General features: G+C 44.1%; 1 protein-coding gene across 1 annotated transcript in view; it reads right to left on the minus strand.

The window, feature by feature from the left end:
* Positions 1 to 16,934, minus strand: part of dlgap4 (DLG associated protein 4) — a 246,338-nt gene that overhangs the window by 82,564 nt on the left and 146,840 nt on the right. The window contains exons 5-6 of the mRNA XM_033041285.1: positions 10,505 to 10,652; positions 9,258 to 9,498 (exon numbers count right to left, since the gene is read on the minus strand). Of these exons, the coding sequence (XP_032897176.1) occupies positions 9,258 to 9,498; positions 10,505 to 10,652 (389 nt within the window). The remainder of the gene's footprint in view (positions 1 to 9,257; positions 9,499 to 10,504; positions 10,653 to 16,934) is intronic.

Consider the following 16,934-nt stretch of genomic DNA (forward strand, 5'->3'; position numbering starts at 1 on the left):
ATACTCCAGGTGTGGTCTCACCAAGACCCTGTACAACTGCAGTAGAACCTCCCTGCTCCTATACTCAAATCCTTTTGCTATGAAAGCTAACATACCATTCGCTTTCTTCACTGCCTGCTGCACCTGCATGCCCACTTTCAATGACTGGTGTACCATGACACCCAGGTCTCGCTGCATCTCCCCTTTTCCTAGTCGGCCACCATTTAGATAATAGTCTGCTTTCCTGTTTTTGCCACCAAAATGGATAACCTCACATTTATCCACATTATACTGCATCTGCCAAACATTTGCCCACTCACCCAGCCTATCCAAGTCACCTTGCAGTCTCCTAGCATCCTCCTCACAGCTAACACTGCCCCCCAGCTTAGTGTCATCCGCAAACTTGGAGATATTGCCTTCAATTCCCTCATCCAGATCATTAATATATATTGTAAATAGCTGGGGTCCCAGCACTGAGCCTTGCGGTACCCCACTAGTCACTGCCTGCCATTGTGAAAAGGAACCGTTTACTCCTACTCTTTGCTTCCTGTTTGCCAGCCAGTTCTCTATCCACATCAATACTGAACCCCCAATGCCATGTGCTTTAAGTTTGTATACTAATCTCTTATGTGGGACCTTGTTGAAAGCCTTCTGGAAGTCCAGATACACCACATCCACTGGTTCTCCCCTATCCACGCTACTAGTTACATCCTCCAAAAAATCTATAAGATTCGTCAGACATGATTTACCTTTTGTAAATCCATGCTGACTTTGTCCAATGATTTCACCACTTTCCAAATGTGCTGCTATCCCATCTTTAATAACTGACCCTAGCAGTTTCCCCACTACCGATGTTAGACTAACTGGTCTGTAATTCCCCGTTTTCTCTCTCCCTCCCTTCTTAAAAAGTGGGGTTACGTTTGCTACCCGCCAATCCTCAGGAACTACTCCAGAATCTAAAGAGTTTTGAAAGATTATTACAAATGCATCCACTATTTCTGGAGCTACTTCCTTAAGTACTCTGGGATGCAGCCTATCTGGCCCTGGGGATTTATCGGCCTTTAATCCATTCAATTTACCCAACACCACTTCCCGGCTAACCTGGATTTCACTCAATTAATTATTGTTGAAGCAGACACTGGGTCAGATGGTAGCCGTCTCCTGTGAATAATGTGATGTACCAGCAAGGCCAAGGTGAATCCAGAGAACAACATCAAGATTTTCAGTGAAAACAACACAAAATGTACCCTAGTGAAGGTCTTGCCAACAATCACACATCAGACAGTGGATGGAAAATGATTAGCAGCTGCTGATGATGTAAGGGACGACAGATGGCACAATGGGCTAAGTGTTCAGCTGACAAACGGAAGGTAGCCGGTTCGAATCCCGCTTGGAGTGCATACTGTCGTTGTGTCCTTGGGCAAGACACTTCACCCACCTTTGCCTGTGTGTGAATGTGTGTGAATGTGTGTGAGTGATTGGTGGTGGTCGGAGGGGCCGTAGGCGCAGATTGGCAGCCACGCTTCCGTCAGTCTGCCCCAGGGCAGCTGTGGCTACAGAAGTAGCTTACCACCACCGAGTGTGACTGAGGAGTGAATGAATAATGCGATGTAAAGCGCCTTGAGTATTAGAAAGGCGCTATATAAATCCCATCTATTATTATTATTATTATTATTATTATAAGGGATAATCAATATTTTTCAATATCTTGAATGTATGTTGTGCTTTTGCTGTCCCTACCAACCTGCACATGTTTGGAATGTGGGAGGAAACCTTTGCAGTCAGAGGAACTCACAGCCACAGGGAATACATGCAAACTCCACACAGAGAGCACCAAGGTGTCTGGATTGAAGCTGGTAGTTTTCCCAGTTGTGCCATCTTTGAGGAATCAGACAGGTGATGATGGTCCAAATGATCCTCTCACTGGCCCCCCAAACACCCCCCCCCCCCCCCCCTCCCCCCTTCCCCCTCCCCCCGAGTTCAGCCTGTTGACCTGTTCCACTCTCATGCAGTGCTCACATTGGAGCTGACGTTCTGGACACGTGTGGCTGGGAGGAGGCTTCCTTCCTAGAATCTAATCTTGTGCTGTGAAACATCCTGGGCTTTGGGGTCAATGATGATGAGCACCACCCTTGGGACAACTCCCTCTCCACACCACCCCACTGTGCTCCCAACTCTGAAGAGCTGGCCTACAGGAGTTTACCAGAGAGTTTGAGGAGATTGCCGGGGTGAGTTTGTGACTTTGTCAGATTGTTGTTTATCTCGCCATGACACTGCTTTCCCAATGTCCGTGTCATCCTTCAGGGGGTCAAGAGCGTAGACTTTGCAGGTGAACCTTCCCTCATTGTGGAGGCTGTCTGGCTGATGTGTGTTGGTTTCTGTCTAGTTATCATTTTTCTGACATTCCTCTTTTGACATTAAAGCCTGCAACTTTAACAGGAGATGCATCTAGTTAAAGAATGCAGCGAACTGGTTCCTTGGCATCAGGGACAGAGGTCAGGTATTTGGACAGTCTTTGCTGGGTTGGTTTACAGCAAAAACACCAGAGTTCCACAAAACTGAGGCATAAACAGAAAAGGGCAAAGTTCTAGAAATATCACATAAAACAGACATAGTCCAACACACACTGAATCTTCCTAGTTTTCTAGACTGGCCGATCGTACTTATTGAAAGAAATAAGTTGAGATTGCTTAGTTTTGTATCTTCATTGTGGATCTGGGAAATAGTTAGCAGGCTCGAAGCTCAGACACAAGGAGATGATAGATCCGTCTGAACAAGTACATTTGTCACGTGATGTCACCATAGATCCCATCAATTACTCAGAAATAAATATTCAAATTTGATGTCGTTCAGAAAATCAGTCTTAGTTCAGGGAGGATAAGGAGAATCTAAATATCTGCAGCAAATTCTCCAGTGAATTAATGGCTTTCTATCTGCCACTAATTTAGAAACTGTAAAATAAGTAAGAAGTGTATCATTGTTGGTTACCTGTGGCTTGACATCTTGAGAGTAATGAAGAGAGTTGTTCCATGGTGAACTGGGCCATGGCAATAAGCACATTGGATCTTAAACTTCCTGTAATGAAGGAGACTGTTCTTGTCATGGTGTAATCCTGTCAGTTTCACTTAGATGTGCAACCTATGTAGGATTTAACCGTGGCATTCAATGCTGTGACAAGCTTCTCACAGGAGTATTAAACTAACTCCTAATAAAATTCTCAATGAAGTACAGAAAATAACGATGAATTAATATTAAACAAAAGATTGTCAAGTGACACTTGTACATGGATAGGGAAAGGTTAGAGGAATATGGGCCAAACATGGGCAGGGTAGATAGGGCAGTTTTGTTGGCATGGGCAAGTTTCAACACTGTATGACTTTACTTCTTCAGTAACACTTCCCAATACTTCCCTCCTTTAATCCAGTTCACTTTATACAAGAGCTTGAGTGGGTTTAGCTTCATGCTTTTTCTCTTTTCCGGAACCAGGGGCCACAGTTTAAGAATAAGGGGTGAGCCATTTAGAACGGAGATGAGGAAACACTTTTTCACACAGAGAGTTGTGAGTCTGTGGAATTCTCTGCCTCAGAGGGCGGTGGAGGCCGGTTCTCTGGATACTTTCAAGAGAGAGCTAGATAGGGCTCTTAAAAATAGCGGAGTCAGGGGATATGGGGAGAAGGTATAAACAGGGTACTGATTGGGGATGAACAGCCACGATCATATTGAATGGCGGTGCTGGCTCGAAGGGCCGAATGGCCTACTCCTGCACCTATTGTCTATTGTCTTTCTTCAGGTGATTTTTATTTGCTGCATTTCCATTTCAGACTTCTGGAAAATATTTAAATGCTTGTTCAGCACTGGTCACTGGAATAGACAGTGTTGTGGCTTCCAACTGTTGATGTTATTGTGAATGAGTGGAAGTGTAGTGTTGCTGGAACTGTTGTCCTTCAACTGTGGTCTCCTCAGGTGCTCATCACTATTTGCATGCTGCTATTTGAGGGAGTGCAGAACATTCTCTTGTATCTTGGTCACCAATCCTCCCTTCAATAACAAGGCCAAAACTAAAGGTCACATTACTGTTTCCAAAATATTGCTATCTGCAAAATAGCGGCTATAGATTGTATATCTAAAGTATTATTTCTGATGTTCAAAACAAAGGTTTTCCACTGGGACTCTGTGGGATCACAAATCAAGATTCAGGATTCTGTCTGAAACAATTATCTTGTTTCATTCAAGCTGAAATGTTAAACAAAAAACTCAGATCATATTTCTGGAGTAGCTGCCAATATTGCACTCTGTCAGTAAATAGATTATATTAAAGAGAAATGTACATAAACATTATAAATATTAATATGCAATCTTCATCATTAGGAAAATATGACTCATCCGAGTAAGATGGAAACTTCCATGCCATGAGCAGCTGCATCTATGAAAATGTTGGCACAGTGACTGCAGATGGTGGTTTACCAAAGAAAGTCACAAAGTGCTGGAGTAACTGAGATGGTCAGGCAGCATCTCCAGTGAACATGGATGGATAACATTTCAGGTCAGAAGGCATTTTCTAAAGTAGTGTCAGGTGTCTATTGGCCACCTTTGTATTCTTCTTACACTTTTAAAGTTTAACAGAAGATGTTTATTGAGGTTATGGTTAAATCAGATTTGGCAAGGAGGTGTGGACATAATTAGAATGAAGTAAGAAGACAGCTCATTGACACTGGGATCTGTCTCAGATTGTGACTAACTATTCAGTCACACATATGTAACATCCACCCTCACACACACACTCCTGCAACATCCTCTGGCACTTGGTTAATTGTGTCACTGCAGAACTGCAGATGCATGCAGCGGCAATCAGTTCACACCATGCAATGCAGACAACAAAAGGACACGGACAGTAACAAGATCACAATGGTTGTCAATTTCCTTCTTTATGTTGGACCATTCGGTTGTGAGTTGATCTCCCTGGCTAAAGTTGGCAGCATCTAGATCCAGGACTGGAGACAGACTAACCACGTGAGTCGTTCTAATGTTCTGTTTGTGGGCCAGAACAGTAATGTTATTGCATCTCTGTTAGAGAAATCCAGACACCTTTGTGCCATCATTCTCCTTCATCTCTTCCCAGACAGCTTTGTGCCATCATTCTCCTTCATCTCTTCTTAAGTCCTGGTTTTCAATGACTACGATTATTGCCATCATCTTCCCGGCAATGAGGTCCCATCTCCAACTCCTTCTTCCTCCCCAGTATCCACGCTCAGCCAGGAGGCAGCTCCAGCATGGAGGTCAGCCCTAGATCAGGTAAAACAGGTCTCCCCCGACAACAATCGACGACAATCTCCACCTGGCCACTGCTGAGATCATGATGACATTTTCTCTTCCTTTTTAGTTTTGGCCAGGCATGGTGGCGCAGCGGTAGAGTTGTTTACAGAAGCTTGCAGATGTGCAGGGATCGCAGGTCGGTGCGGACTCGGTGGGCCAAAGGGCCTGTTTCCACACTGTATCTCTAAACTAAACTAAACTCAGAGCACCCTGCCCATGGACCATGCTCCATGCACCATGCTCCATGCTCCATGCAATATTGACAGGATACACCCTGCCCATGGACCATGCACCATGCACCATGCTCCATGCTCCATGCTCCATGCACCGTGCACCATGCTCCATGCACCATGCAATATTGACAGGATACACCCTGCCCATGCACCATGCAATATTCACAGGGCCTTGCCATGTATCTTCTGTAACTATAAACACACACAATGGTTGGAGCAGTTTCTGAAGCTCAGATGATAGAGAGTATCATAGCAATCATCATTGACTGATGTGTGGCGTGATCACTGAAGTACTTTGGTAAAAGGTGCAGTTAGAGGCAGAATTATGTGAGTTAACCCCTGTAACCAGTCCAACCAGACTTGCCAAGCCTGGGTTAAAGTAGCCAGACTCACCTTTGCCTGACCTTGTCACTCACTTGGCTGCACTCCTCAAGTTAAAGCCCTGTCCCACAGTACGAGTTCATTCCAAGAGTTCTCCCGAGTTTGCCCTGATTCGAACTCGGAGATTTACGGTAATGGCCACTCGTCGGTACCCGGGGCTCTCGTGGACATTTTTCATCAAGTTGAAAAATCTTCACGAGTCTTCCCGAGTACCTGCCGTTAGCGAGTCTTCCCGACTACCTGCCGTTAGCGCTAAGAGACGTCCCCGAGCTCCGACGTACCCGCTACGTTCATTCTCCGTGCTTACCACGAGTTTGATTTTTTTTAAACTCGGGAGAGCTCTTGGAATGAACTTGTACTGTGGGACAGGGCTATTAACTTCTACACTGAAAGATAATCTGTTTTGATCCTTTAAATGCAATTTGAAACTCTTCCATTGGAACTCACATCAAGCAGCTTAATCAATACAGGAGTATCACACGAGATTCATACTAATAAACATATATGCACAGATTTCATATTGTCTGTTAAAATGTCCTGATGGACTCTTAAACATGCAGAAATATTCAACTTACAAATCTGAAAAATACCAGCAAATACTTTGATGTTTCAGTGCTGTTAATGGCTTCGGGTTAATGGTTTCATATTCGGGGAGAACATTAAACATTTGACGTGGGGAGCTGTTCCTCAACAACCTCCCCTGTCCGGTGCCCCAAGAATAAGGCATTCCTCGTGTTATTGTGCTTAAGAATATTTGTAATCAGAGTAAGATCTTTCTAAACTAATAGATATTGAGTGTAATAGAAGTGATGGAAGCCTTTGTGCAGAACTACCGTAAATTAATTTGTGATATTTGATGTTCTGCTTATATTTAAGTTATTTCCTGTTCATGGTGGTATTTTGAAATGCAAATCCACCTAACACAAACTCCTTTATTATACAATATTAAAATTCTCAGCTTTTGCTCATATTTGAAATATGAACTCTGACATAACTAAGATTACATTTTGACTTTCAATTACCAGTCCATCCTGACGTGAACTTGTAAAGTGAGGCCAACATTTGCATCTATAATGAAAGATGAATTTCCTAACTCGGTTGTAAAATGTTCGACTGGAGGTGAACAAGCTCTGAGCATTGGATAGAATGCTCCAGGCCGTAGCCCATGTGTGTCCGAGTTAGCAGAAACCCCACCGGCAATATGGTCCTCAGCCAAAGAACAGCTGTAGATACGACCTACTGGCTCCAGGCAGGTAGGCGAACCTAGACACCCAGTTATTGATCCAGTATCATGATAATAGACAATATGACAATAGACAATCAACTATTGGCCGGTAATGTCGCCTTGCTCATGGTTAGTGGTTGGGATTCATCCCGCAATCACTTTTCCAGCAAATGTTTCATTTTTATGATCATTAAGGTGAGGTTCATTAACACCGTGAATATTCAGACATCCATTATCGATATTCTATTCTGCAGATTCGAGGCAGAACACAATTGCATTATTGCATACTTCTCATTGACAAGTTCCACTTCCTCTGAGTTTATACCATCAGGAACTCGATTCAGTATTTTTGTTTCATGGAGGGCTCTTACAATCTCAAAATAAAGGCCTTGGTTCTCCTCGGCAGGTTTAAACAGGTATATTCCGATGCAGGTAAAGGTATGGAGATTCACCTCTGGCAGTGAGCACTTAACGTTAACTGTTTACCAGGCTGGGCATTGTATCATGCCTCTAACCGTAACCATTTGGTTCCAATTATACTACTGAAGCCCAGTTCTGGAAGTAGCAGTCAATATGTACACATTACGGTATTGAATGTGGTTTATCAGATGCTACTGAGGATCAATTCCACCCCCCAGGTGTTGTGGATGTTTATGTCCACTGCTGGGCTATGTAACATCCACCCTCACACACACACCCTCATGGCAGAATTATCTTAGTAAACCAGGCAGATTCCGTCAATGCTGAGGCAGCATCACCGGCCCATAGTTCTGTCACTGTGTAGTTTCATTACACAAGTACCACATCGTTTGTGTTAGTTTGTAAACATTTGGTCACATTTTTTTGGACAGCAAAAAGACTAACTAGTAATGACATCAAAATAATAGCCCGAGATGATGCATCCAGTGCTCTGCCGATCTGGGCGTAGGAAGGTAAATGGCTGTCACTTGGAACCATCGATGGTCGATAACTTCATTCACCATCCATCGTTGTCACCTCCCCATCACCATGAGTGATGGAGGCACGTGAAGGGATATGTCATGACAACTGTTTGGTTTTTGCTATAATAAATAATACACAAATATATTGTACAATAGAAAAGGTAGCTTACTCTGCTAAACAAGTAGAATTCCAGAAAGTAAGCATTCTAATGTTCCACATCTGAACAAAATATCAGTAAACATTGAATGCAAATAGAATAACATCTATTATGCCTCATGTTTTAAGCAATGCCTTCAGGAGATCAAGAGAAAATAATATTTATAACATTTATTTCATAATTTAAAAAGAAATATACTTGTTTTAATGAAGATTGTGCTTTTTTATATCACAGAATCAGTACATGTGAGAAGACAAATGATAGAATATTACAGTGTTGAACTTTGCAATGTAACACAATGTGACCAACACCAACATTTTTCAAACATGTTAAAATCCAGTCCAAAGCTCAAGCCTTGTCAGTGTGTAAGAGTCTCTTCGACAGTACAAAGCAGATCATCATGCACCAACAGATCCCTCAGTCGTTACTTACATCCGTATAAAATGCACCATTAACATTTTGATTTCTTTTTAAAACCACAAAATCAGTACTGCATTTTACCCATTTTCCTTCACTGACACATGCTTGAAGTGCAAGACTCATTTAAAAGATTCATGCATTAAACGACTATTGTTTTTCCAGGTCTATGTTTGCATTCTACATTCACCTCACACAATAAACTAAGCAAATATTAACATCACTCTAAACCCACCAGCAGAGCAAATAACTTATTAACATTTACACTATTTTCAGATTAAACGGAAAAAACAAAATCATTAAAAGCCATCAATGTTCATTAATTTTAAATAATATCCATAAATAGAATCAATGGTGATCACCCTGGGATATAATTTGCTTCCTGCCCATGAAGGGGATCTAACAAATGGACATTTATTGTTGTTGAAAGATCAGACCGTCTGACTGCGAGGATGCAAACAATATGCCAGGGACTGTCATCTCTAGCAGCTGGTATCTGATGCACCAAACGTTTCTGTACTCAAAAGTGACATCAAATAATTTAGACAGCTCATCTTTGACCGTTTCCAAGTAGGAATATGTACTTAGTGGTAGTTAGAGTAGTACTTACTGGTGTTGGTTTGCATGGTTCTAACTGTGGTTGTTATAGGTGGGGGAGACACTGAGCGGACAGAGACATTGTCATCATCCTGAGAGCAGCCAGCCTGTATTGCTCTGAGATAGCTGTGGCTTCTTGAGCGGAAACAGCCAGGAATGGGCAGATCAAGGGCATCCACAGCCTGCAAATCCACCTCGTTGAAGACCGGCTCACAGATGTTCTCATACTGATTGCTAAAATCCATTTCTTGCTCCTTGAAAGGAAACATAATGAAGTAAAATGAATATGAATTGAAAAATAAAACATTTACAAAGTCTATTTATTTGAAATCACTTTGGTAATTGTCAATTCGAGGACATTTGGTAAAGTCGCGATGACACTTCCTGCAGAGTTACGTAACTCCATAAGCCCACACAGATGTAGAGTATCTCGAGTGTCAGTGAATAGCTGGCCAAAGAGTTGCATTGTAAAGATAGTGTTGAGGCCATGCAACAAAGTGGGACAGAAGGGTTCCTTGGTATGGAGCCTTGGATCTTCTCAGCATGGATTCCGTTAATAGATTAAAGGTCACTCAGTGGGTTGGTTGCAGCACTGGTAGTGTGGAGAGAGATAGTTATCTGTGGCTGAAAGTGGCAAATGGACCAACACCTGCAATAATCTTCATTTAGAATCTCAGAAGGAAGGAATGCTAACACAGCCAGGAAGGACAAGAGCCATTAGTGTCAGTGTTGTCACCCACCAAATCCCTACTAACTGTGATTTGTGACTTTAGTCAGACCACAAAGGAACGAGAGAGCATTCAGGGGTTTAGGGGGATGAGCATGCATCCAGGAAGAGAGCATTATCCAAGGACTTGATGTGGGAGGAGGTGCAGCAAGAGATGTGATGGTTTAAAAAGTCCTGACTTCTAAAAATGTCAACCTGGTGAATCTGGATTAGAGAACGAATGTTGTGCCTGACTGTTTTTGTTGAGATCTGGGACTTCATGAAGCAAAGATGTCTCAATGTCTTGTCCTTTATTTGAACATCCCTGATTTGTTGGGACAAAATGCATGCGTATTAAATGCTCCAAAGATGGGTGAAATGCATAAGTGATGCGATAACTGGTTTGGTAGCTCCAGGCCACGACAGATTGAAATCACAAACAATCCAAACTTCTCTTTGCGACAATTGACTGAATGGGATCAATTGGAAAGTCAAGCCAGGTGAGATATTCCATCCCACCCCACCTGCGACTGTTTACCTTCAGGGACACACACCTGGTTAATAAGGTTGGATTTGAGGGTGTCTGTGCTTCCCATGTCGTCTTCATTCCATCCATGGAAGTTTGCCGAGTTCAGATCCACAGTATCCAGGCAATCAAGACTCCTGTGGATAGACTCACTGACTGATGCAAGGTAGCTTTGGCTGTGCAAAGTAGAGTATTGAAGACAGTTTACTAAAAGTAGTTTGCATTCGTTTCATTCATGAACATCTATGAGAATGAGAAATATGAATCATCAGATAAAGAGCAGAGACAGAAACCTGCTCTTCAGTCACTGGCCCTTGCGTGGAGTTGGGAACTCATTGAAATGACGACATCAGATTCTTGGAATGAACCTCAGCTCAATGCGGTCGATGCAGTCAATGCAGTCAATGCAGTGAACGCCTTGCAACCATAGGAGCTCATGTACCCCCCCACCTTCCCCCGCAACTAGCACCCTCCTCCCCCACCTTCCCCCATCCCCTCCCCCGCAACTAGCACCCTCCTCCCCCCATCTCCCCCACCCCTCCCCCCCAACTAGCACCCTCCTCCCCCATCTCCCCCCACCCCCTCCCCGCAACTAGCACCCTCCTCCCCCCATCTCCCCCCACCCTCTCCCCCCAACTAGCACCCTCCTCCCCCATCTCCCCCCACCCCTCCCCCCAACTAGCACCCTCCTCCCCCACCTCTCCCCCCCAACTAGCACCCTCCTCCCCCCATCTCCCCCCACCCCTCCCCCCCAACTAGCACCCTCCTCCCCCATCTCCCCCCACCCCCTCCCCCCAACTAGCCCCCTCCTCCCCCACCCCCTCCCCCCCAACTAGCACCCTCCTCCCCCACCACCCCCCACCCCCTCCCCCCCAACTAGCACCCTCCTCCCCCCATCTCCCCCCACCCCTCCCCCCAACTAGCACCCTCTTCCCCCACCTCCCCCACCCCCTCCCCCCCAACTAGCACCCTCCTCCCCCTCCTCCTCCCACAGAATGTGTTAGCATTAGATTGCAAGCACAGGACACATCATCATCAGTATACTATATATTGAGCTGCAGAATGAACAAAACTCAAAGACATGATTATGTTCACATCCTAACTTAGACAACATTGGGCACGTCTCAACTTAACACAAAAAACACACAAACGTGCTGGAGTAAATCTCTAAAATATCATCACAAAAACGGCCAGAAAAGCTCAGGAGTTTCTGTTTTTATTTCCAGTTCTGCAGTTCTTCTGACTTCCATCAATGGTCCACTTGGTCAAGAGGGTTCAAAGGTTCAACATAAAGAACCCAACCTCATTCAAAATGTCTGGATACAATTCCATATTCATGCCGTCTATAAATGGATACTTTTGAAGCAGAGTTTGATGAGGCCCCTATTTTCACACACGATTCCATTGTCAAGAAGCAAATGGGTGAGAAATCAAGTGATTTTAACCATGAACCAATGTTGTCTTTTTTAGTTACAGATCCAAAGATACATTCCCCCAGTGTCTGATAGTTCTAAACTTTGCTGAATCTTTAATTCTGTTATTTAGACAGAGATTCCTGTAAGAATCCATGGAGCCTAGTGGGAACAGAATGCATGGACCATTCACCACAGAACCAGCGATGCAGGGAAAGATGTGAGGGTGGGGCAGCTTCAATGCAACCAGACAAGATTAATCTGCTCTATAAAAATAAGGAAAGGTAACAATTGCGCTTCATGGATCTAAATTAACCGCTCAATATCTAACATCGATGGGCACTCCTTCAAAGGAAGCCCAGAACAGCACAGACTGAATTTCACTTCTGGATCTTCCCACTAGGAAGTAGCAGGCACACCTTGCTAAAGAACGAACTGCAGATGCTGGAAAATCGAAGGTAGACAAAAATGGTGGAAGTATCCTACCCATCGTCACATACAACAAATAATCCTCCAACACTTTCGCCACCTCCAACGGGATCCCACCATTGGCCACATCTTCCCATCTCCTCCCCTGTCTGCTTTCCGCAGAGACCGATCCCTCCATAACTCCCTGGTCAATTCGTCCCTTCCCACCCAAACCACCCCCTCCCCTGGCACTTTCCCTTGCAACCGCAGGAAATGCTACACTTGTCCCTTTACCTCCCCCTCTTGACTCCATTCAAGGACCCAAGCAGTCTTTCCAGGTGAGTCAGAGGTTCAGCTGCACCTCCTCCAACCTCATCTATTGCATCCACTGCTCTAGGTGTCAGCTTCTCTACATCGGTGAGCCCAAGCGTAGGCTTGGCGATCGCTTCGCCCAGCGCCTCCACTTGGTTCGCATTAACCAACCTGATCTCCCGGTGGCTCAGCACTTCAACTCTCCCTCCCATTCCGAATCCGACCTTTCTGTCCTGGGCCTCCTCCATGGCCAGAGTGAGGACCACCGTAAATTGGAGGAGCAGCACCTCATATTTCGCTTGAACAGTTTACACTAATTTCAAGGTAGTCCCTACTTTCTCCTCCCCTTCTCAGCTCTCCCTCTGCCCAATGTCTCCACCTCTTCCTTTCTTCTTCCCGCCCCCCCACCCTCACATCCTTCGCTCCATAGATGCTGCCTCACCCGCTGAGTTTCTCCAGCATGTTTGTCTACAGCCGTATCTTGCTAGGTGCTTCTCTGCTCATTCAGTGATGAACCAGATTAGCTTCATGGGATATTAAATCTGTCGTGATTTATGGCAATCTTTAGTGTTTGAAATAAGTTACAAATCCCCGAGAGTTTCCAGTTAATAGAGTTGGCAATAAAATATGTCAGGTGGAGAAAATAATATATCCAACACTAAATGAAATTGAGAGTTTACTTTGTGTAAGAAAGCAGAAACCAGACAAAAAACACCGTAATGAAAGTCACAGCTAAAACTAATGCAAACAGCCATTCCAGGGAAGGAATTAAATCAATGGACACACGAGCTTTAATCAGTCAATCATTAGTTTTGTAAAACTAGTCTAGACTGGGATACATATGAGGCAAAGATAGCTTTCACTAAATGGAAACCAACAGAAATCAACAATGGAAGCTGAAAGCAGAGCATCGTAACAGAATATCACATTGTGACCCTAATATTGATAATGCTTGGTTTGTCAGGCAGCATCTGTGAAGGTTCATGTGAGGTTCATGTTTCAGGTGAATGATATCTCTTTATGTCATCCTATTTGGTATGATTTATGAAAATGCTCTAGTTAATGGAATAATGAATGAGACACTGTGTGACACTTTAAAACGACAGATTGAAATGGATCAAATGATGGGCTTACACCAGAGAGCCGAGATGTCCCATCAATAACTCCAGAGGCCAGTGGTGGTGTCGGGCAGGGGGTCCACACTAGCCTGTGGATTTGGGGCAGTGCTTGGCCAAGCCCAGACAATGAATCGGTCCTGTACTCCAGCATTTCTCTCATACCTTGCACCACTGAAATGGCACCTGGACACATTTGTCAGGTTTCTTGACTGAAAGACAGCAGCTTTTTATCCAATTCCGCTTGTTTTATAAAATGCCGGTTTGTTGTTGAGATGACAGCAGAAATGTCCACATGGAAATCAGTGTTTGTGCTTCTTGTCCTTCTCTCGGTTCCAGACCTGTAGGCATGTTGTCCTCCTCTCGGTTCCAGACCTGTAGGCATCCTGCAGCAGGTGCCTAACGACCAGAAAGGTACCAAGACTGTGTTTCTGCAAAGCCCTCGAAATCCATGGGACAGATGTCATGAACTGCAGTGACCTCTCGCTCACCAACACCTCCAGCATCATGCCTTAATGTCACTCACCTTGATCCCTGGCCTTTGTTACAACCATCTGCCTATCAAACTCCCCACCATCACCTGTATCACCTAATACCTGCCAGGCTTTGTCCCACCTCTCCTCTCTTCCAGCTTTCTTCTCCCCCTACAATCAGTCCGAAGGGTCCCGATCCAAAACGTCACCTATCCATGTTCTCCACAGATGCTGCCTGACCCGCTGAGTTACTCCAGCATTTTATGTCTATCTGCATTTATAAATGAATGAAACACTCCAGAGAGGAAGGTAAAAGTGCAAAAATTAACTACATGGAACAAATCTGCACTCCTTAAACCATTAGTTCAATAACATCTGACAGCTTTTCATGAAAAGAGTTTGAAAGGTTTTCTGGCAATGTCAATATAACCATATAACAATTACAGCACGGAAACAGGCCATCTCGACCCTTCTAGTCCGTGCCGAACACGTATTCTCCCCTAGTCCCATCTACCTGCACTCAGACCATAACCCTCCATTCCTTTCCCGTCCATCAGATTGTGATCAGGTTGTGATCAGATTGTGAATGTAAGAAAGGCATTGTTGTTGGAACAGTTTTAAGTAATCAATGAAAGTCTTTATTTTCATCTCCATTGTCCATCCTGCCTTCTATTGGCCCAGTACTGAAGATGAAATCATGAAGACTTTGATAAGAAACTAATATCATACATGTGCTGGCTTATGTACAAGCAGCTGGTCAGAAGATCTGAGAGAATTCATCTGATGGATGATCTGCATGGAACTACAGAAGAATAATAAATAGGGAGTTGCTTTAAAATATTGGGACACTATAAGTATTGTGAGGAACTTATTTAGCTAAAGGGATTGAGTTTTCAGTATGCTTGCTGAGGCTTGAACAGTTGGAGTCCAGGACTGAGAGACAGATGTGCCACAGCTGCCCTTGGCTGGATGGCTGTGCCTGGTATTGCCGACACCCACCAGCCTCACTCGGACCCTGCACCCGACTAAACCTGGCTTTGGACCCCAAACACCCCCCCCCAGATCCCATACCTACAGAGGCAGTGTGGAAAGTAGTTATTTTTACTTTATCTTACTTTGCTTTTTAATCATTTTTATATTTTATGTAATTAAAATTAATTTTTCAAATGTTTAAAGTAATTTTTTGGAATTTTAAAGTTATAAATATTTAATAAGAGTCTTTTAAATGTCCTGAATCATTAAAGTTCCTCAGCCCAGTCTTGCCTCAATGGAAATAGATGCAAAATGCTGGAGTAACTCAGCAGGACAGGCAGCATCCCTGGAAAGAAGGAATAGGTGACATTTTGGGTCGAGACCCTTCTTCAGCCTCAGTGGAAGCCGCCCCCATGCCGGGGGTTCAACACCTTTGCCACGTGTCATCACCACTTGGACCTTACTGTCTGATGTGGGCTAGTTTGGTCCAGCAGCTTTCACCATCCTGATTGTGTTCAGGTTAGTGTGGAGAGTTGAGCGTTGAGTCCAAGCCATGTGGCAGGTACATGTAGCCTTCCGATCAATCTTCCCCGGCTCACTGATTTATTAATTGTGAAGCATTATTTCTGTTTTTGAGTGTGTCAATACATATCTCAGGAAGAACATCATGCTCACTTGTAACATCATTAAAACAAAGCTACTTTGAGAGTTTAGAGTGGAGTTGTCAGGGGACGTGTGCTGGTGATATCACTGTGCATCACATCTACTTGCATTGTCCTCGTCAGGCAAGGTCCATCATTGTCCTACAGGAACAGATGGGGACCTCCATGTTGGTCTGGGAAGTGGTCAGAGATTTATGAGGGTGTTGCCAGGGATTGAGGGTCTGAGCTGTAGGGAGTTGGGCTGGCTTAGACTATATTCCTTGGAGCGCAGAGACTGATGGGTGATCTTATAGAGGTGTATAAAATCATGAGAGGAATGGATAGGGCAAATACACAGAGTCTTTTACCCAAAGTAGGGGAATGGAGAACTAGAGGACATAGGTTTAAGGTGAGAGGGGAAAGATTTAATAGGAACCTAAGGGGTACCTCTTTCATATAGAGGGTGGTGTGTGTATGGAACAAGCTGCCAGAGGTGGTAGTTGAGGCAGGGACTATAACAACATTTAAAAGGCATTTGAGCAGGTACATGTTTAGAGGGATAAGGGCCGAAAGTGGGCAGGTGGGACAGGTGTAGATGGGGCAGCTTGGGGGGCGTGTACAAGTTGGACCATGTTCTGTCAATCTAGGACTCTGTGGCTATGAAGGGGCTGGCTTGAAGGGCCGAATGGTCTACTCCTGCACCTATTGGCTATTGGCTATGACTGAACAGATTAAGCAGATACTGGAAGTTCAAAATGTGAATCACAATTGTCATATTTGGTGGAAATATTTTCATGCTGGTTCTGAACTTTTACATATTTAAGATATATTTTAGGAACAATCTACATTTTAATTTTTGGTCAATTTAGTGGAATATTTTCAGTAATGTAACTTCTTTGACTCCATAAACAGCCGTGTCTGGAGATGGTTTATGTAAAGTCCCAAATGGGTCTACTTGTCAAAGAGAATAGTCGTGAAACTTGGGTCTGTGCTAATGTTCTGGAGTGAGTGCATGAGTGTCCCTGGGCTTGTGAAGGAATCCACAGGTCCGTGTTGTGTTTGTGTTATAGACGGGATCCACAAATCTGTGTTGCCTCTGTCTGGAGTGACCAGAGGACATTGAGG

Source organism: Amblyraja radiata, chromosome 23 (genome assembly GCF_010909765.2).
Source record: "Amblyraja radiata isolate CabotCenter1 chromosome 23, sAmbRad1.1.pri, whole genome shotgun sequence".
Taxonomy (NCBI): domain Eukaryota; kingdom Metazoa; phylum Chordata; class Chondrichthyes; order Rajiformes; family Rajidae; genus Amblyraja; species Amblyraja radiata.